The sequence below is a fragment of the Parasteatoda tepidariorum genome, chromosome 7, assembly GCF_982258835.1.
Source record: "Parasteatoda tepidariorum strain Cologne lab strain chromosome 7, Ptep-v5.0, whole genome shotgun sequence".
NCBI classification, from domain to species: Eukaryota; Metazoa; Arthropoda; class Arachnida; order Araneae; family Theridiidae; genus Parasteatoda; species Parasteatoda tepidariorum.
The window spans coordinates 102,383,536-102,405,720 of NC_141761.1; the positions used below are offsets into that span (position 1 = coordinate 102,383,536).

General features: G+C 30.2%; 1 protein-coding gene across 38 annotated transcripts in view; it reads right to left on the reverse strand.

The window, feature by feature from the left end:
* Positions 1–8,566: 8,566 nt before the first annotated feature.
* Positions 8,567–22,185, reverse strand: part of LOC107453710 (uncharacterized) — a 72,388-nt gene continuing 58,769 nt past the window's right edge. For all 38 annotated transcript variants that reach the window (XM_087168371.1, XM_087168374.1, XM_087168379.1 and 35 more), the window contains 5 exons: positions 21,814–21,840; positions 20,494–20,517; positions 19,522–19,548; positions 16,556–17,251; positions 8,567–8,678 (listed from right to left, as the gene is read on the reverse strand). In XM_087168371.1, coding sequence (XP_087024497.1) covers positions 16,569–17,251; positions 19,522–19,548; positions 20,494–20,517; positions 21,814–21,840 — 761 coding nt within the window. In that variant the 3' untranslated portion in view covers positions 8,567–8,678; positions 16,556–16,568. The remainder of the gene's footprint in view (positions 8,679–16,555; positions 17,252–19,521; positions 19,549–20,493; positions 20,518–21,813; positions 21,841–22,185) is intronic.

The window sequence follows — 22,185 nt, forward strand, 5'->3', positions numbered from 1 at the left end:
CCCTAAATGGTGGTCGGTTGACCTCTATATACAAAGAAAGACGCTGAGAGCTAGAAGAGGACTTTTTCAAGCTGAAAAGGATCTTCAACTTAGAATTAAAAAACAAATTGAATATAAAAGAAAGCTTTCTATAAAAAAAAAACATTAAAAAAAGAAAAAGGAAAAACTAAAGAATTATCTTAAAAATATTACAACTCAAGAATGCTTTGGTCCTGGCTATTTGATATCTAGGGACAAGTTTAATAGCCATCATGACTTTAAACAGATACATAAATCAGATGGAACTATCACCACCACCACAAAAAACCACAATTGAAGCTATCCTTTAATATCATTTCCCATTGGACTATTTCCCCTCCCCTTTGCCGGAACCTGAAAGTTGTAGCAAAGATCAAGTATTTACTAGGAATGAAATTACAGTTGTTGTTAATAGTATAAAGACCAATAAGGCTGCAGGTTCCGACAACCCCCCCCCCCCCCGAAGTCATTAAATCAATTTTCTACTTCGAACCAAAATAGTTCATTGAAATCCTTAACAAATGTCATTCTCTAAATTATTTCCCTACATTATGGAAAAAAGCTAAATTAGTTCTTCTCCCTAAACCTGGAAAGGATTTACACCAACCAGAAAGCTATCGTCCCATTTCTCTTCTTCCAGTTTGGGGGAAGGTGTTGGATAAATTAATAACAAATCAATTAGTCTTTTGCCTTGAATCTAATAACATTCTTCATGCAGATCAACACTGTTTTCGGAGAGGTAGAGCGACTACCACAACTATGAAGCCCTTACTTGAGAAAACTAAAAGAAATAAGGGATAATGAACATCACGCACTGGAAATTTTCCTTGATATCAAAGGTGCCTTTAATAGCGTCCTTTGGAGCAAAATTATAGAATAATTGAACTTCTGTAACTGTTCCTATGACTTGGTTAAGCTGATTTCAAGTTTTTTGGACAACAAAAGGATTCTGTTTGATATCCTGAGTGAGAAGTTGGAGAGGCCTTTAGCAAGAGGAGTCCTACTGGGGTCAAGTCTTGGACCGATCTTATGGCTACTTATAGCGAACACTCTCTTAAATATGAAAAGGGAATCTAATGAGCAAATAATTGCATACGCTGATGACTTCCTATTACTTCTCAACGTAGCATTTCTTGATAGACTTGGATCCCAAGTCTAAGAGATTTTGACCAAATTTGAAAGTTGGGCAGCGTCGCACAATCTCCCATTCAGTACCCAAGTACCAAGTATTTCCCAAGGTCAAACGGGTCTCAAGACGACCAACTATAAAACTCTGTGGAGTTAACATTGAAACGAGGGAAATCATTGATTATCTGGGATTTAGATTGCATTATCAGCTTTCCTGGTTTGCCCCACCTTGACTTTATCTTTAGCAAAGTTACTAAATTTCAAGCTAAAGTAAATAGAATCTCTGGGGTTGACTGGGGAATTGGATTTGATGTTCATCTACCTAAACAGCACTCAGAAACTTATTTTCTATGAAGGGGAAATTTGATTTTCCCAACAGGTAGGAATCATTGATAGATTGAAAAAAATTGAAAGAGCTTCTTTACTATCTATCACTGAAGCATACAAGACTACATCTACTGACGCTCTCCAAGTACTTACTGGGACAATCCCTCTAGACATGGCCGTAAACGTAGAAGCTGAACTTAATATTTTTCAACATGAAGAAGAACACATAATCTATAAAAATTACCTACACCTTATATTTGACATCGGGCTGAAGAAGTTTTACTTAAATATCAACTACATTTACCTACTCATAAAGGACTAGAATTATTCACAGATGGATCGAAACTTTTAGTTAACAATGAATTTAAGACAGGATGCACTTTCGCGGTCTATCAGGAGGGAGAACCTGTCGAAAGAAAATCCTTTCGCATCTCTGATCACGTTTCCGTGTTTAAGGCTGAATTATGGGCTATTTTCCAGTCAATTCGTTGGATTAAAGAGCAAAGAATTACAGATAAAATCTCAATTTATACCGATTCCCTGTCTAGTCTTCAAGCTTTGGAAAACAGCAACTCTAAAGAGTATTTAAAATACTGTAGTAAAGTACTGTTGTGCCAGCTGTAATTATATTCTGAAATACAAATATCTTATATTTAACCATGTGAAATTGTTTCCTTTTATTAACTTTGAAAACCCTACCGAAGATGCGACATCTCTTCTGATTGATACTGTTTATTTTCTTTGTAATGTTTGTCTGTATTTAGTTCATTTCTAAGTAACGCTGTGTTTATATTTAATATTTTACCTATTTGTTAAAACTCTAATTTGAAAATTTTGAATATGTTTGCTTATGTGATTGAACTGTTGCGCGCACTTCGAGCTTTCGGAGTGTCTCCGGATGCCCCCTTCGGGGGCGGGCGGGGTTAAGCTTGTTATTAGTAGTCGTAAATCCAAAAAATTGGGTCCGCTGTTCAACGACGGTTATAAAATAAAATAAAATAAAATAAAATAAAATAAAATAAAATAAAATAAAATAAAATAAAATAAAATAAAATAAAATAAAATAAAATAAAATAAAATTCGCGCATGCGCAATGGTAATTTCCCCTCAGAAACAACTTGACAATACTATATTTCGTTCACCAGGAGTATAGGCACTTGACTCCACCTTCATCACGAGGTATCCGACTATACTACTTCACTATTTTTGGGAGAAGGATGTGAACAATCTTGAACAAGGTTGCTATTTGGCGATCGTATGGCAGAAATACTTATTTGCAATCTTAATGCGAATTTTTTTAACATTGAATATTTCATAAATTTGATGATATTTCTCTCTTTTGAGTAAATAGTTTGTCTTTTTTGAGAAATTTTGCTGGGAAAGCAGAAGTTTTAAATTTAAAATATATTTCATTAGCTAGAGTAATGAAAGGCATAATAGCAGATGTGACTGAAAAATTAAGTGACTGAAAAAATTCAGTGTTGCGTTTGGCGCGTTTTAAGGTTTGTCTAAATTTTAAGAACGGAGATGTTTCTGTCCTCCCTCTCGCGCCGAAATGAATTCTGCGTCTGAGGAGGAAGAGCCAAGTTATCAACTCTTGACTACTAAGATGTAGGTGCTTCTTTAATTTGGATTCAGATGCCCGCATTTTGTGTGCGTCATTCATTTGTTGAGCGGATACTTTGTGCAAGACGATTTTGATAATTTTTCATTACTTATTTTTCTTTTCTCTCCTAAGGCACCTAACTTTTTAAAAAAAATCAGTGTAGGGTGTACCGAGCAGTGGCCTTTGGCCTTAAGAAAATCATTGTTGGGTACACCGGGCAAATGTATGCCTACGGGATTAGACTGTGAGTGAAGAACAAAAGTATGCCGTACCCTTAGGATAAAATGATCCAAACACTCAGTTGAAAGCATGTTCATAAAAGGAGTTCCTAGTTCACACTGAACTTCTCTGGGAAACCAGTTGTACAAAAAGTATTAAGCGGGGCATCCGTCCCCCATACAGATCCTACATCATTTACTGGGATGGCCTCTAAGTATTTTGACGGCATACAAGGGCAGTGATCAAGTATTTCTTTCTATTTGGCATGGTGGGCAAAGGGCCAATTGCATCAGCGTTCAGTTTTGAAAATATTTCCTGTATAACCGGTGCAATTTTTAAAGGAGCCTTTTTCATCATTTTATCATTACCTGTTTTATTATCTACAAATTTAGATACCTTATTTGCGTCACACAGGAGCTGCGCAATGGGCCATTGACGACGGTCTGGAAGCATCCTTGAGGATAATTCGAAGACTCGCAAATTTGATGGGGATGGCTCCCCTTCTTTGGTAACCGGATGACCTGCATACGAAATCGAGAACTTTACGGAAGAACAGTTTAACGAGGACCGATACCGTGCAACCTCGGTCCCTACGCAGGATGATCAAAGTGGTCACCCACCCGCTTACTGACCGTAGCCAGTGATGCTTGATTTCGGTATTCTACTGTGAACCACGTATTTACGATCAGTTCACTGAGGAGCCTACAAGTTTAAAATTTGATAACTATCGGTGTATTAGCTATTGAGAAGAATACGATACCACAACTAAAAATGATCAGTACATAAGATGCGTTAAATGTTAAGGTGCATGCACTCGCTTCATGTTAATATACCTACCCCAAAAATGGGAGTAAGTTTTTTATTAAACGTAGGATTAAATTGAAACATTAGATTTTATTTATTAGATTCCTTTTACTTATTTTTCATGAAACTATAATAATTTATTCATGATTTACTTTATGAAATTTATTGTTTTCCTAATTTTAACTTCTCTTTTCTTTTACTGAATTGGATGGAAAACTGAGCTTGTCATTACATTATGGAGAGAGTTTTACAGACAACACTTGTAAAAAAAATTTTTTTTATCTTTTTGTTTTTACACTTTAAATATTTTTTCCTAAAGTAAATTATTCTTCAAAAATATTTAATTATACATTTCGCTACGATAGTCATATTAATTAAAAGTGCATACATGAAATAGTAATCCATAATAATAAAATGAAGAGTTTTTGCGCGTTGTCCCTCTATAATTTAACTCCACGGCCGTTTATTTTATTGTTCTTAAATTAAGGCAGGGTCTGGAAGGGTCAACGCAAGTTCACGATCCTTAAATTTGCTCGAAATTTTCAATTAGATCGTTTGAGGGAGCTATTAAAAGTTGAATTTTCTCATCGGTTAAGCGATACCCTTAGGAAAATTTGCCATAGGTTTGCCATAAAAAAAATGCCATAGGATATTCCTATGGGGTTTTGCCTATGGCAAAAATTTTGCCATATACGTATGGCAGAATTTTGCCATACATGTATGGCAAATTTTTGCCATAGGCAAAACCCCATAGGAATATTCTATGGCATTTTTTTGAATGGCAAAATTTTGCCATAAGTGTATGGCAAAAGTGCATGGCAAAATTTTGCCATAGGCAAAACCCCATAGGAATATCCTATGGCATTTTTTATATGGCAAATTTTTGCCATAAAACTAAGATGTGATACAGTTTATAAAGAAATATTTTTCCATAGGTTATGGTATACCTTTGCCATACAGCTATGGCAACATTTCTCGTTGATATTTTACCATACGTCAAAAAATAATTACTTACAAGAATCTTTCGCAATGGATATTAAAAATGCAAAACTTAATAATTGTAGAATAAATATATATCCAGAAAGCTTTTTTTAAAATTTCTTTGATAAGCTTCTCCTGTTTTACTTGCAGAATCCTTTTTGTATGCGGTTCTTATTCAAATAAATTTCAAACAGTTAGTACTAACCGCTAGAAAATGGGTCCTGTGGACGGAGCGAGTGGGGAAAATATTGGTTATGTTGATTAGGAACAAAATATATTGAGTACAGGCAACTAATATTTGTTAAAGCTGTAAAAACAAGAAAATAGAAAGTGGGTCCGGAGGTCGGAGCGAGTATAAAAAACGTTAATTTGATTGATTGGTATCATAATTAGTTAGATAAGCCTCAGATATTAGAGGAACCTAAAAGAACGCGAAGCAAAATAACGGTCCGATGGTCGGAGCGAGTATGAAAATTCTTTAAATTTTGATATGTGATACGAAACTAAAAATTAAACAGACTACTAAAACAATAAAATACTATTAAAACTCAAAAGATAAAGAGTGGGGCCGGTGGTCGAAGCGAAATTAGTTTAAAATAGATCAAACGGGACAAAAGCTGAATATGTAACGGTGCAACCAGTGGTGGCGTGTGAACAAAATTTTATCCATAAAAAAGATGGTATTAGACTATGAAAAGCTAAGAATAGAAAACAGGCTAAATTAGTTGATCCCCTACTAGTGAGGGATAAAAAAAACTCAGAAAATTTATGTTGAGTTGTGTTAAGCACATTTAGAAAAGAGAACACAATATAGAAACATTGGTAAATACAAAACATGTTTAAGACATGATTAAAATTGGTGAAATTAATAATTGTTATTGACAAATTTACACTTGGTCAGGGATAGTAAATAAAAATTAATTGGGTATAGGGAATCACTATGACGAAAAAGTTGTAAACTTAAGGAAAGATTAAATTTTTAGAAGCATTTTTGGTTATAGCAGCAGATGATATGGCCAGGGACTGTTCAGTTGATGATATTGAAGCAAAACAATTGTCAACCAGTAATCCAGCAAATCTAGTTAAGTGATGACCCTAAGCTATGTATAAACATGTAACAGAACATTGTACAAATATATGTGGATACTTAGGAAATATTAGTTGTAAAATAGTAAAACACAGAGACATGATAAAAAACAATTTAATGGCAAGCAAACATTTAACACAAAAAATAAATATAAAGCCCTAACATATGTAAGATAATGTAAAAAAGCATTGCAAGAACCTAAGTGGAATTAAAATAAAAAACTAATGAGAATGTAAACGCTGATAAAAGTACCAGACAGCCGGAAATAAAAAAACTTAATAAATTCAGATAGATAATCGCATAGGCGTTTGCAATAAATTTTTTTTGACCAAGAATGAGATCGAAAAAATATTAAAATAAATAGCCAAAGTTTGCGAAAGATTCCACTTGTAGTGGATGACACGTTAATATGGCGGTCTGATACTCTAAGCCTAAATCAATGGAACATCTGATTTTAAACACTCAAAAATGGAAAAATTGGCCACCCGGAGGCTGGAAAAGACTCACCAGGAATGCCTTGTGGGTTTACATGTTGAATTTAATTAACTTCGGGGTGAAATAATGGATATTTATTTCTTTTAGAAGATGTTTTTGAGGACTCCATAGAAGTTGTTGTTTCGTTGGTGGAGATCTAGATCAACTTTTCTCTATGGTATACTGCCATACAAATCTTTAAGGTTACCATTGGCCTATGGTATACTGCTATACTAATTTCTGTGGTTGCCATAAGCCAATGGTGACGTGCCATACAAATCCTTATGGTTACCATTAGTCTATGGTATACTGCCATACAAATATTTATGGTAGCCATAGGCTTTTGGGGTTTTGCCATACAAATCTCTATGGTAACCATAGGCGTATGGTATCTTGCCATATAAATTTCTATGGTAGCCATAGGCTAATGGGGTTGTGCCATACAAATCTTTATGGTAGCCATAGGCTTATGGTGTTGTGCCATACAAATCTCTATGGTAACCATAGGCGTATGGTATCTTGCCATACAAATTTCTATGGTAGCCATAGGTTGCCATAGATTACCATAGGCTTCTCTATGGCAAATTTTCCTAAGGGTAGCCATTGTTTTTTATTAAACTGTAGACTATTACACTTTATTTAAATATTTTAAAGATCACATCAGTGTTGTTTGTTAGCTTATAGCCCTATTTAATCAAAATTAAAAGAGCTTACCGCATGTACTTTTTTATTTTTAGTTGTTGTGTCAGATAATTTCCTTGATTACATTTACAGTAGCAGCCTGGGCTAAGTATTTCAAAAGTTATCTCAAAATTCGTTTTAATTTGTTTTATGAAAATTCTTTCAAAATATGTATCAGAGAGTCAGAGGCTGTGCTACATCATTGAGTGGAATAAACCAATCCACTGTCTTAATTTTGTGATAGTGAATAATAACTAGCCATTTGCACTATTCCTGTTAGACGATGCCTATTTCCATCCTACTGGAAATGCATTCCTATTGGTTGTTATCCAGCGAATTGATCATTGATGGATTATCAGTGGGCAAATAAGTGAAGTCAGCTTAGACATCTCTATAAAATTGAACTATTTAAAATATGTGATAATCAAAATGAAAAAAAATGTGTTTGTATTAAATGGTAATATTAACGAAAAGGTGGCACTAATTTGTTTGGAAAAAAGAAAAAATTAAATCTCCGTACTATTATTCACACTAATAGGGCTCATTAAATTAAGGTAATAGTTGCATATTTAAATACAATTGTAAGCTATGTACAAAAGCAAAATTAATAAAGTAACTTATTCGTCTAGAGGAACTTTAAAAAATTACCACTCTAATATTGATTCCAATATTGCGTAGTTATATTGGTATCAATATTGAAATGGTAACAAGTAAAAGCACTTCTCTTTTATTTCTTCTTATTGTGTCACACATTTTGTTTTCTTTTATTTTCATGTGTAATTACAGTTGATTATTTTTTCAAATTCTGGTAATCGTTTAATTCGTTGCAATTAATATATTAACAAAATTTGCTTACATGAAATTGTAATAATTGAAATAAATTCTAGAAATAACTGAATGAATTGTAAAAAGATTAAAATTGGTTTATAATAATTAAATAGTTTATAAACAAAATGATTTTTGTGTTTTTTCTTTCTCTTTTTTCTCGAAAATATCATTTTATATAAAAAAAATAATGAAAGAGCGTATATAATAGGATATTTTAATATAGTTACAGGATTCCTCTTGAAGTTGTAGGATTCCTATAGGAGTTATAAGATTCCTCCTGGTATATATTTTTTAAATGTATGAGTGCTCTCGAAATTAATTAAATTTCAAAGTAAATTGCTGTGATTATCTGAAGTATTCACAAAAGTTTGATTCTGTTTTTAAAGTTTGTTTGAAAGATCATGAACACCATATGCTTCTAAAAAACATTTATTGATCATATATAAATTTCTGATAATTTAGAAATACAACATCTTTTGACAATATATATACATCATACTTCACCAGACATTAAAGCAGGTTAACCTGAAAAATATTTGAGTTATTATATTTTTAATAGTTATAAAAAAAATAAAGCTGTGATAAAACTACAGTTTACATATTAATTCCATTATTAAGCCTTTTTTAGCACAAAAAAAAATTATATTATATTACATTACATTACATTATATATATATATATATATATATATATATATATATATATATATATATATATATATATATATATATATATATATATATATATATATATATATATATATATATATATATATATATATATATATATATATATATATATAGAATATATTTATTTATTTCTCTTACACGGAGACCAAAAAAAGCCTCATTACAGCTCCCTGAATGGCAACGCTAGAAAATCGACCAATGATTGCCCCTAAAAATGTCACATGTGAAATCTAGCTGAGGTGGTTCAACATATAGCTCTTCTGAAAACGGAAACTGATATAACCGGAGAGAGCATCCTCACCAAATGTGATCACTTCCTAAATTTATACTATCAGCTGCGGCAATCTCATACTATTAAGCTAGGAAGAAGTGAGTAGTCGTTGTCGATAGATCTCTATTTTAGTATTTTGTCGAAAATGCTTTTTTTCACGAATTTATATATTACGAATTTATTTTTCAATTTTTGATTTATGTCATGAATTTTTTTTTTTAATTATTGTTATTAGTTATTAATTATTAATATAAAAATGAATCTCAGTCGTGCGGTTACGCTTTTGAAGTACAATCGAAAGAAGAGGGGCTCGAAGATTGGAAGAGAGCATTGATAACAGCTATGAAAGACGTAGTGGTGAAAGAATGCGCAGACGACGTGCTGCTATTCAAGATTTAACTGTTGATGTTGTCGAACACAACCGAAATTTGTAGTTTTTGTGCTGCTCACTTCTGGGCGGAAGAAGAAAATTCCTCTGGGAAATATAACAAATGCTGAGATGATGGAAAAATCTATAGCCAAAATTTTAACCTTTTCAAAGAGATATAAGTTTTAGAAATTTTATACTATAGCGCATTTCTAATAGGTTTAATGAATTTACATTTATTTGGCATTTGGAATTTACATTACATTGAATTTACATTTACAATCATTTACATTTATTTACATTTATTTACATTTATTTACATTTATTTGAATTTATTTATTTATTTACATGTCATTTATTTGAAATCAAATTTATTTCAATGACTTAGCATTTACTAAAAAGATGTAATTTTTAAAAAAAAAATTTGTTATATGGATTTGAATGATTGTTTTGAATTCTTAGAATTTTGTGCATTTGCAATGTACCTAAGTTAGTAGCGAGCGAAGTGAACTTGGTTTACGAAGCAAACCATATAAAATTGCGTAGCAATTTTCGGGGGTTGGCGAGCGCTAGCGAGCAGGGGGCGCAGCCCACTAGTATTATCTATCTATATAAAATGAATGTCAGTCTGTGTGTCCTTAATAGACTCCTAAACCATCGAACCGAAAGTTATGAAATTTGGCAAGCACGAGGAAGTTCACAGTTGACAATAGAACACTACGACAAATCGTTCTAATAGGATGGGAGAAAAACGAAATGGAATTTTCTGATTGGTTAAGCGTTAGATTTTGGTTTATATTTAACGATTAATTTTCACATATTTTAAAGATACATCATTGATAATTGCTAGCTTATAGCTCTATTTGATCAAAAAATAGTTTATTGCACGTATTTAAATATTTAATTATTTTACATTTGCTATGTCAGATGAATTTAATGAACATTACGTGGTAGCACGCGTGGTTTATGTCAACAAATTTAAACTTTGTCTGATACTACGTGTTTTTATTTTATTTATATTAATTCTTTTAAACCTGTTTCTAAAGAATTACTTATTTGAAACCAACGATAATTGAATAGAAACAAAATATTTATGCAATCAAAATCAAAAATTAATTTGAAAGTGGTATTAATTCGTTTAGGAGAAATATAAGAAATTGGAGCCAATGAGGCTTAATTACGCCAATCATGATTAATTAATTAAGGTAATATATGCATATTGAAATAAAATAATAAGCAATATACTAGAAAGCAAAATAAATAGAGTAAAGGTATTTATTTGTCTAGATCTAGAAGAACCGTAAGAAATCGTCATATTATCATTGACGACAATGATGTTTAATTAATATATATTGATTGTACTATATATTGATTGAAATAAAATAAAGTAACTTCTGAACTAAAAAGCAAAAATAAGTAGAAAAGATACTTATTCGCGTTTTGGGTAACCGTTAAAAAATCTGCATATTATTATTGACACTAATGCTAAATTAATATTGATAATGAGTATTAATTGACATAAAGTAAAATAAGCTATGTGGAAAAAAGCCTAGCTCATGGAAGAAAGATTAATTGGAAATTCGCTTAAGAAAAGTGCAGAAAATCGCCATTCACAGATGTCACTTAATTCATATGTATCACTGACGGTAATATGTACTACTGGTATAATGGGAATTGGCGAATTGGTTTTGATAACATTTCAACAACGGGTTTTCCGTAGTTTCAGAAAATATTTTTTCCAGTGGTAGCCAAGATAGCGTATTAATATTTTAAAGAATCATAACTAAAAGAAATTTTTTCCACCACTACTTATAAATATTTTAACAGTAAGTTAGAGGTCAGATAGAGAAATGGCCATGCTCCAAAATCTTTATGAAGTTCCAGTATATATATTTTTTTAAAACTTTGGTTTTAGTTGGCTGATACTGTGGGGGAATTAATTATCGACTATGTCAACCTTCATCTATCAAAAGGTACCTCATGATAGAATCAAGTTAGCATGTCTTATATACTAGTGAATTGGTATTTAATATTTATAGTGGTAGTTACGCCACATTACTCCCCTTCCAGAATTTTATCTGTGATAGAATTCGATGAACAATTACCACTAGTTGATTAATGCTGTTTATTTATTAACTTCAATTTTTGCTCATTATATATATATTTTTTTCTTCCAAGCATTTCGCTCGTTATTTTTTTTTTATAGCTTTTCGCTATTTTTTCCCATCATTTTTTTATAGCTTTTCGCTATTATTATTTTTTTTCTAGCATTTCGCTCATTTTTATTAACCGGGAGACTTTATTTACTTCACCGGATTTATTATTTTTTTTTTTTGAGCAGTATATATATATATATATTTTTTTTTAAGCAAATCAACTGTTTAATGTGGATTCATCCATCAATATTGACAATTTCTTATCACGTCCGTAGGTCACCAATGTGGGGGAATTAATTATCGACTATGTCAACCTTCATCTATCAAAAGGTACCTCATGATAGAATCAAGTTAGCATGTCTTATATACTAGTGAATTGGTATTTAATATTTATAGTGGTAGTTACGCCACATTTCACTCGCCATGTGCTTGGCGAGAAAAGTCGGAAAACTCCATGATGCAACAGGATTAGCGGCTACAACTGTTGCTGATGTTAATGAAAGCCGCCAGTTCCGATTATTTGTAAAGGATAAAAAGTCAGGTTTACGATTTTTAATTGATTCAGGAGCTGATGTTAGTCTCATACCTGCAACTCTCACTCGAAATAAAACAATAGAAGATTTTAAACTATATGCAGCAAATGGATCCGAGATTACAACCTATGGAATCAAAATATTAACTGTTGATTTAGGACTTCGCCGCTCATTTAATTTCCCATTTATTATCGCCAAAATTAATAAAGGAATAATAGGGGCCGATTTCCTTAATAAGTTTAATTTATTAATTGACATTAAAGAAAAAAGATTAATTGATGGAGTAACCAATTTAATAGTTAAAGGAGAAATTTCTCCAATATGCATGACGGAAAGAATTTCCACTATGACAAATATGTATAAACTCAAATGTTGAAGGGTTATGCAATAAGTACCAAATATATTTAGGTATAAAATATTGCATTGATATATTTGGTGATAATATATTTGATTCGCTTAATTTAGGTAATATATACATATTAGGAGGCTTCGCCCCCTGCTCGCTTTGCATTGGATACATTCTTAACGTCTAGCTTTAGTATACTTTTTTGAACACTGAAGTTTCGAAAACTTTTCACTGTAGAAAATTCTAAACCTGTGCATTTCAATATTAATTTGAAATTGCAAACAGTTCACATATTTTTCTTAATCACACTATTCTAAATTTCAGTTGTTGAGAAAAGTAACTTTTGTAAGTTTTGTTTTAAAGTCTTTCTCACCAGAGGGCTAAAACCATGTGATGTAAAACAATATGAAATAGTACTGAACGACGGATGTAAAGCATCGGCTTCGATGAAGATAATTTTGTGAGAATTTTTCTGATAATTCGGTGAGAATTCACTCGATTAGACATATGATATGCTCACTACATGCTCTTGCGCGCCGAAGCCTATCAATTAAAACGTATTAGCGTTTTATATAATATAGATTAGCCATATGATGCTCACTACGTGCTCTTGCACGCCGAATCCAATCAATTAAAAATGAAAACTGTTGCCAGCGCGAGAAAAGAAATATCATCGGTTTTATTGATACATACGTACGTATTAGCGTTTTATATAATATAGATTGAAATAAAATGAATTAACTGTGTATTGGAAAAGAAAAGTAATGGAGTAAAGATATTTATCTAGAAGATCCATAAGAAATCACCATACTATCATTAACGACAATGATGCTTAATTTTAATGTTAGTAATATGTTAGTTGATATACAAAAATCTTAAGTACAAAAATTCAAAAATAATGCAGAATATATGATTATTTACTTTGGAGAGACGTAAAAAAACACGATATTATTATTGACACTAATGCTTAATTATTACTTATAATATGAATTAATTGAAATAAAACAAAACAAGCTATGTGCTAAAAAGCGAATTTAAAGAAAAAAAGTTTAATAGGAAATTCGTTTCGGAAAACCGTAGAAAATCGCCATTTAAGGATGACGCTAACTTACTGTGCTATACTGACGTTAATATGTTCTACTGGTATTATGGTAATTGGTGCAGTTTTAATAACAATTCTACAACGGGGTTTTCGTAATTACTTTTTTTAGTGGTATCAAAGATAGTATATTAAAGTTTTAATGGATTAGAATATAAAGAATTGTGTTTATTTACTACTTATAAATATTTTAACAGTAAATTAAGGGTCAGATAGAGAAATGCCCAAGCTCCAAAAATCTTATGAAGTTCTAATAAGAATTCTACTATTTTTTCAAAAATTTCGGCTTTTGTTAGCTGTGACTGATAAATGTATTTTTCACAAAAGTTAAATGTTGAAGGATCATGTTATATACCGTCATTCGGGGCTACTTTGTGCAAATTCGAATTCGGCATTTTTCAAGTGCTGCTATTCAGTATTATGTTTATTTCACGTTAAAAATGTGTGGAATTTGAAGATGAAAATCTCTTCTATTACTACAAACATTTTTTCGAATTTTAAGACAATCTCAGACTGTGTTTCGTTCATCCAATGTCAACAACTTTCCGAGGACGTCGGATGTCGAAAAGTGTACGTGGAAACTTTAGCTGTGAAATGCAAAGACGTTGATAAAACAACTGTCGTAAGTGCAAAATTTTTTATTTATATATCAATAAACAATTATATCATGTTAGCGTTAAAAAAATTTGAAAATTAATAACAAATAAACGGAAAATGAAAAAAAATGCACTTTGGGGCTACTTTGGGCAAAGTTTCATTCGTTTTTTTTTCGCCAGAAAAATGGTCAGACGTTATAAAAAAATACCTGGAACGAGAAACTACCATGATTACACTTTAGAAAAGCTTCAACAATGTTTGCAAGCAGTTGCTGGTGGTATGTCGATTGCTGAAGCTTCTCGGAAGTACAAAATCCACAGAAATACTGTCTCTAATAAAATTCACAAGAAACACGTGAAACTTCCTTGTAAACTATTATTTTTCTTCTACAAAGATTTTTCTAATGAATTAATCAAACGATTTAACTCATAAAAATATATTTTATAGGACATCAGGTGATTTTGACAGAAACTGAAGAGCAAGTTCTGTCATGTTCATTCAAGCATGTTATGTTCAAATTTATCAATATTATAAATGTTAATGAATATGTAATAATTATTATTTTTGAAATATCATCCATTTCAATGTTGTTAAAAAAAGTATATGGTTTCCTTTTGTTTAAATTCAAATGTTTTGAAATAAGCATTATTTTTAAGAAAAAATTCTTCAAAAAAATGTTTTTTTTAACGCTGAAATTTATTTTCAAACTAATATCTTTACATATCTTGATGTTTTTGTCTTTAAAAATGTCAACAATTAACTTTTTTAACAATTTTATATCAATATCTTACTAAAAACATGATTATTAAACTGAATTCCTATCGCTGCACAAAGTAGCCCCATTTGGGGGCTACTTTGTGCAAGGTATGTTTTGACTTATTATTCGTAAATATTACATACAAATAATGCCAATATTGATCGAATTCACTCGTCTGAGTTCAGTTATGAATATAATATCGATAAATTTTACTAAAGTTTGAATTAACATAGTTTTTTTACATGTCAAAGTTCAAAAACTGCGAAATCCTGCACAAAGTAGCCCCGAATGACGGTATTCCAAATATACTAATAGAGGTATAAAATATCATATTGATATATTTGGTGATTATTAAGACAGCACCAATACTTAATAGTACATACTGATACTTTGGAAATAAGCGTTTAACAGTCCTCGAAAAGGATATGTACCTCAGAAAATTACTTGATAGTGCAAAAGCATCTTGCGAAGTGTTACTAAATGCATTTTATCTTTGTTCTAATGGGATAAACTACAAAAAACGGGTTTTGCTTACTTTAATAACGCAAAGGAACCTAAAAGGGCAGCAAATAATATTAAATTAAAAAAAATTGTAGCTAGTTTAACTATGTTAATTGAAAAACTTAGTGGAAGAACCAGGTAAGTTATATTTTCAGAACTAAAAAAAGTTTCATCCGAACTATTTTATTACCAATTTATTAATTAAAAAGGAGGACAAATATTTTTTTGCTTTTATTTATTTACCCCTGCCTAATTTGAAATAAAAATCATGCAAGCATACTGAAAACCGATGTAATTAGTTATGTTAAGATTAGAGTGAAGCCAAAAACAGTTCTGCAACATTAAACCTATCCGTATTGATACAACCACTTTTTTTCATTTTCTCTGATTCATTAATTCCCCCAAATATTTCACTTACCTGGTTCTTCCACCAAGTTCTTTAATTCGATCGGTTTATAATTTTCAGTTTTGAGCATGATTTTGTAGTGCTTTTTAATACTGATTTATTTATTTCTTATTTATTTTTTACTCTCCTCGTGCGAGGAACGGGTATTCAGCTAGTATTATATTATATTATATTATATTATATTATATTATATTATATTATATTATATTATATTATATTATATTATATTATATTATATTATATTATATTATATTATATTATATTATATTATATTACATTATACTACATTGCATTGCATTGCATTGCATTGCATAACATTACATTACATTATATTATATTATATTATATTATACTATGTTATATTATATTATATTACAATCGTATTATATTGCAATTATATCATATTTCAATCACATATGTATTTAAAAATAAAGATTTCATACAATGCTTTCATTTTTTAGAATAGTTGTTATAATTTTTTCGATCAACAACTAATATTATGTGTATTGAAGTAGAATTATAATCTTGGTAATAAATTAATAACTGTTTTTACAAAAGCATGGATTCCAAGCTAATACATTGCTAAGTGTTTGACTTTTTATTAACACTACTCGTATTAATAATGAAATTTTTAAAAAAAACTGAACTATAATAAAACTATGAAGCAAAAATACATTTACCTAGCTGAAGAGTTTAATTTGTCCGAATTCTTCTTTCCCACTGACGACCTCCTTGGCTTCCTGTTCCTCCATTTTGGGCCCTAGCATTAGCATTAGCACTTCCTCCGCTTTCACTACCTCCTGTGAAATATTGCCTTTGAAATCCTCCTCCGCCTCTGTTACCTCCTGTAAAATATTGGTTACCATATCCCTCTTGGCCTCCTGCTCCTCCATTTTGGGCCCTAGCATTAGCATTAGCACTTCCTCCGCTTTCACTACCTCCTGTATAATATCGCCTTTGAACTACTCTACGTCTGTTACCTCCTGTTACATATTGGTTACCATATCCCTCTTGTCCTCCTGCTGCCCCATTTCCAACCTGAGTACCATCATATCTTCTGTTATAAATTACTGTTCCTCCATTTTCGGCCCTAGCATAAGCAGTCCCACTTGCTCCACCACCCCTACTTCCTGCATAATGGTTTTGACCTTCATCTCCTCCGTAATTTTTTTCTGCTCCTCCGTAATTTTTTTCCGCTTCTCCATTTCCTCCTCCTGCTCCTCCGTAATTTTTTTCCGCTCCTCCGTCTTTTGCTCCTGCTCCTCCATTTTCTCCTCCTGCTTCTTCATCTTTTCCTCCATTTCCTCCATCTAATCCTCCATGTGTTTCATCGTCTCCTCCATCTTCTCCTCCATTTCCTTTCCCTATTCCGTTAACTGAAATGAAAAGCAAATGCAGGTTAACTTAATACACAGAAAGAGAGGGTACGCGCATCCTAAAGATTAAAAATTACGTATTGATCATTTAATTTAGATGAGTAAAAGAACTGCCAGAATTACGCAATAAGTCATTAGGAATAATGCCAGCTACAGCAAATAAAGGTTCAGAAACAAAATAAAAGTGAATTATTCATAATGTCCATTTATTAAACAAAAGGTAAAGAAAGATGTTGTGTGAATGACCATTCATATAAATTACTATTTTTGGACCATTGATCAATTTTAAAAATTATCTCCTTTACAAAATGCGTAATATTAGATGGTTGGTATGATGGTTAATACTCAGAAACTTTATTAAATCTCAACTGCTTATCTTCTCAACCATAACTCATACGTAGTTTTAAATTTTAGTATGTTACTGTATGTTGGTTTCATTTTCCATTTTTAATGCATAAAACTCCAGTAGGCGAATGGAATGCATATACACATACTGTACGCGAAGAAATAGATTGACTAACCTAAATAACTTTTAATCTAATTTTGAGATCTTCGCGTTCTTGAACTCAATCCTGTTGGTTCGAGAGGCTGAATTCTATTTCGCTAAATAATTAGAATTTACGATAGTTTATGTAACGGAATCAATAACAAAAACTTACTTTCTCGGAAAATGCATACCTTTTTTTTCCGACGGATACGGATCTCTCACCCCCAAAATATTGGAGGTAGCCGCAAATTGGTCGCATCAGTTTGACACAGAAGAATTTTCTAAAATTTGGACACTTCTATGTTAATTTTGAAGCAGTTGTTTACTTCGAAAATATCGTATACTTAGAATTTGATTTCTCTGGAACTATTTTGCCAATTTTTTTTAAAACTCGTATTTTGCCATGGAGAATAGCATTCTTCAAAATAATGTAAAAATTGTTATACCATCAAATTGGAAATTTTTTCGACTGCTGTTAAAAGAAATAATAAAATATAATAAATATTTACTAAATTTTAATTTTGTCATGGAATTATCTTTAGATAAAGGATTTTTATAATTGTATGCAAAGATATTTTATTTTGCTTGAAAATTTCTTGAGTTAACGAAATACGCAAAATTCAAAATTAATATTAAGGATTGCAAACTTTGAACTAACCTTCTGACTACTATTGGAATCATATTTTCCAGATTTCGGCTACCCTCTATTTTTTGGGGGTGAGAGTTCTGAATCTGTCTTAAAAAAAGTGTGTTAATTCAGAAAAAGTACTCTTTTTACATCTGATTTTTATAGTTTAAAGCATCGCCTGCACAAATTAACGTGTTTGAGATCACCCTCTCAAAACATATGGATAGACATATTTAAGTCCCCTCCCACAAACCATTAAGATTGAGTTTTAGTACGTGAAGGTCCAATCTTTAGATTAGAAGTTAATCAGAGTGGAGCATTTATGTTTTATTGTTTTTTTTTTTTTTTTGCACACTCGCCCTGTTAGATAAAAAGTATTTCATAGGTCCATCTAAAGAAACAAAATTATACATGAATTTATCAATTAATTGGAACTTTTTGAAAAACAAATTAATTCTGTTTTAAATTGAGTAGCTAAGAGTTTTTTTCGGATCTGGATCTTATGTTACAAAATAAGGTAGTATCTCAAATTGTATTATTAGAGTCATGGTTACGGTTTTTAGTCAAAATTAAAATTTATATAATTATAGGACAGTGTTTCATATTAAGCTGAAAAGTATTATGAAGTTTTGACATTTCAGTCCTTGAAGTCATATTTAAAAAAACCACTGACTTGAAACTAAATTATAATTCTAGCAAATATGAATAAAACATAAATTAAATTAAAGAAATTAATCCTATTCATTGTTTTGTTTAGGACCCTTATAGCTAAGAAAACAAACAAGTGAACAAAAAAAAAATTCAAACTACTATAACTTCAAAAATATAAATTATTTAACAGTACAGTACTTTCAAAATTTCAATATAAAATTATTCTTTCCCTCAAAAGTCCGGAGATATGAAACAGCAAGTCATAGGATAACCAATGTCACTTTTTAGTTTATATTTACAAAATAATAAACCAAATTAATAATTCATCTAAATTATAAATGATGTAATAATCAAATAATGTAAATATAATATTTAATATTTCATCAAAATATATTTTTACGAAATTTAGGGTTTTTCTAAATTTAAACTGGCAAATCAGGTAGACACCTGAGGCAGCTTGAATATATTCATTTAAGAACTTATAGATATTAAAAAATCACTTACAGCCTCCGAACAGATTTTTCAAACCATCTAAAACAAAAAAAGTTATTTTACAAATAATTAAAATAATTCAGGAATCCTATATTTAAAAGAAAATTTGCTGACTAAGCTATTATAACTACATTTGTATATTTTTTTTTTACAAATCACCGCAATGTTTGAGAAAGTATGGTTATACTTCAACAGTTTCATCAGTGTTCCATAAAAAACATTAATATAATTTAAAGTTTCCGTATTATAGTACTTTACAGCATTATTAACAAACTAATCTAAACTAAGACTTATCGATTGCAATCACAAAATATTACTAAAATCACCAAATAAAAAGTTAGTATTTACACAAATTTACATTAGCATTTCCTAGTAGGTATGCAAATATATTTAAGTTTTAAGGTCTTACTAAGATTTAGCTCTTATTTATAGGATCAACAACTACTTTTATGTAATCCATACCGAATACTAATACTTGAAATTGTACAACTAGTTAAATTACTCTCCTGTGATGAGACTTTCAGCTAAATTAGCTGAAAAAAGACCATTAAATTAGTTAATATTTTTACAATAAAAGAACTTTCAAAAGTTTGCATTCAGAAAAGAAATCGAAATACTTGTGATTTTGCTTTCGATTTAAAATTATGGTAAGTTTCTTAATTATAAGCTGAGGTGGAAATGGTTAGTCAAAATTTCATTAGATTCTGAATATAGCCTGTTGAATCCAGCCTAATTTTCTAAACATGTAAATTGAATATAGCATAATTAAAACAATGACTATTAAATGCAGTTATAAAATATATACTAACACTTGGAATCAATAATTTTTTTACTTTTCATTTTTGCTTTTCATTATAGTTTAGCCTTTCTCATCATGTTATGTTATGACTCGAAATTTGTTGATAATGTGAACTCATTGACTCAAACATAGAACAAATACGAAGCAAAAATTAGACTTTTATTAGACTTGTGAAAGCTACTTACCACCACCACCAAAACCTTCTAGTCCTAAATCGAAAAATAATAATAATATAACAAAATAATAAATCTGAATATAGTTGTTCCTTAGTTTAACACATTTATGCATATTTTATTATTAAGCTCCAGATGAAAGTTGAAATTTATTTATGACGTCAATGCATACTTTTACGTTATCCATTTGGAATACAAAATTAATTGTTATTATGCAAATACTTACCTTTGCTTAATATTTGTAGCGTGTTTTTTGAAACATAAAAGAAACTTGGTAAACAAAAATATAGAAAAATCCCCAGTTTATTTAACTTCGTTTAAAAAAATTGAAAATTCATTTAATAAAATTTCATTAAAATGCTTAAATTTTTGATTTTGATGCATATAAGACAATTAGAAAAGTAGTTTATTTTAAACGCAATGAAAATAAGAAATCAACAGATGCGAAATAATATTAACCAAACGTATTACTTGCCATCTCTTGCCCGAAAAAACTGTTTTCTGAATATTAATTGTTTTATCCGAAACAAATTAAACATGTAATATAAAGCAAGAAACGAAAGGGAAAATGAAAGCAAACAAAGCCGAATCATGTACTAAAATAAAAAGATCTTAAAAAAATACAGTCATAATGTAAGTTTATTAATTATTTATGCCTAATGTTCGGAATAAATTTTAACTTTTGATCTAATGTTCGTATCTTCACGTTCTTGGACTGAATATTAATGATTTAAGTGGTTGAATTCCATTTTGTTAAATAATTAGAGCATACGATATTTAAGATACGAAATCAGTCCCTAAAACTTGCTAATTCTCAACTGTTTATCTTCTCTACCATAACTCCCTACGTAATTTTTAATTTCCGTGAGTTACTGTATGTAAGTCTAATTTTCAACTTTTAATGCATAAAACACAACTATTTTGCCAATAAATTAGAACATACGATTGCTTAAGCAATGAAATCAGTCACAAAAACTTGCGTTCTCTGCGAATAAATATATTTTTTTTCTCGAAAGATTCGAATATCTTACCATTAATATATAGGGAGTAGCCGCAAATTGGGAGTATGATCACATTAGTTTAGTCAGAGGAATAGTACAAAACTGAGATATTTCTATGTTAATTTTGAAATAGTCGTAAATTTTGAAAATATCGTAACTTAAAATATGATTTCCTAATAAATATTTGGTTCTTTTCTCCGATATTTTGTATTTTACAATTTAAAATTACATTCTTGAAAATGATAAAAAGTTTTGTATACTTCAAATTAAAATTTTTTTCAGATTATTGTTAAATAAAATACAAAACTAAAGTCATTAAAAAATCACTTACCTTTTCCAAACAGAGCTTTAAAACCCTCTAAATTTAAAAAAAAAGTTATTTTACAAATATTAAAAACTCCAGAAAGAAAATTGTTTTCAAGAAATTTTGTTCACTTAACTCTTATTGCTATATTTGTATATATTTTCTTCAAAATATGGCAATGTTTCAAATTTTGTGGTAAAAATTTAACTGTTTAATCAATATTCTATAAAAAAACATCAATATAATTTAAATTTATGGTGTTGTAATATTTTACATCCTTATTAACAAACTAATCTAATCTGAGACTTACTGATATCAATCGCAAAATAATTAGTAAAATCATCAAATGAATACATAGTTTTTACACAAATTTATCTTAGCATTTCCTATTAGGTATGC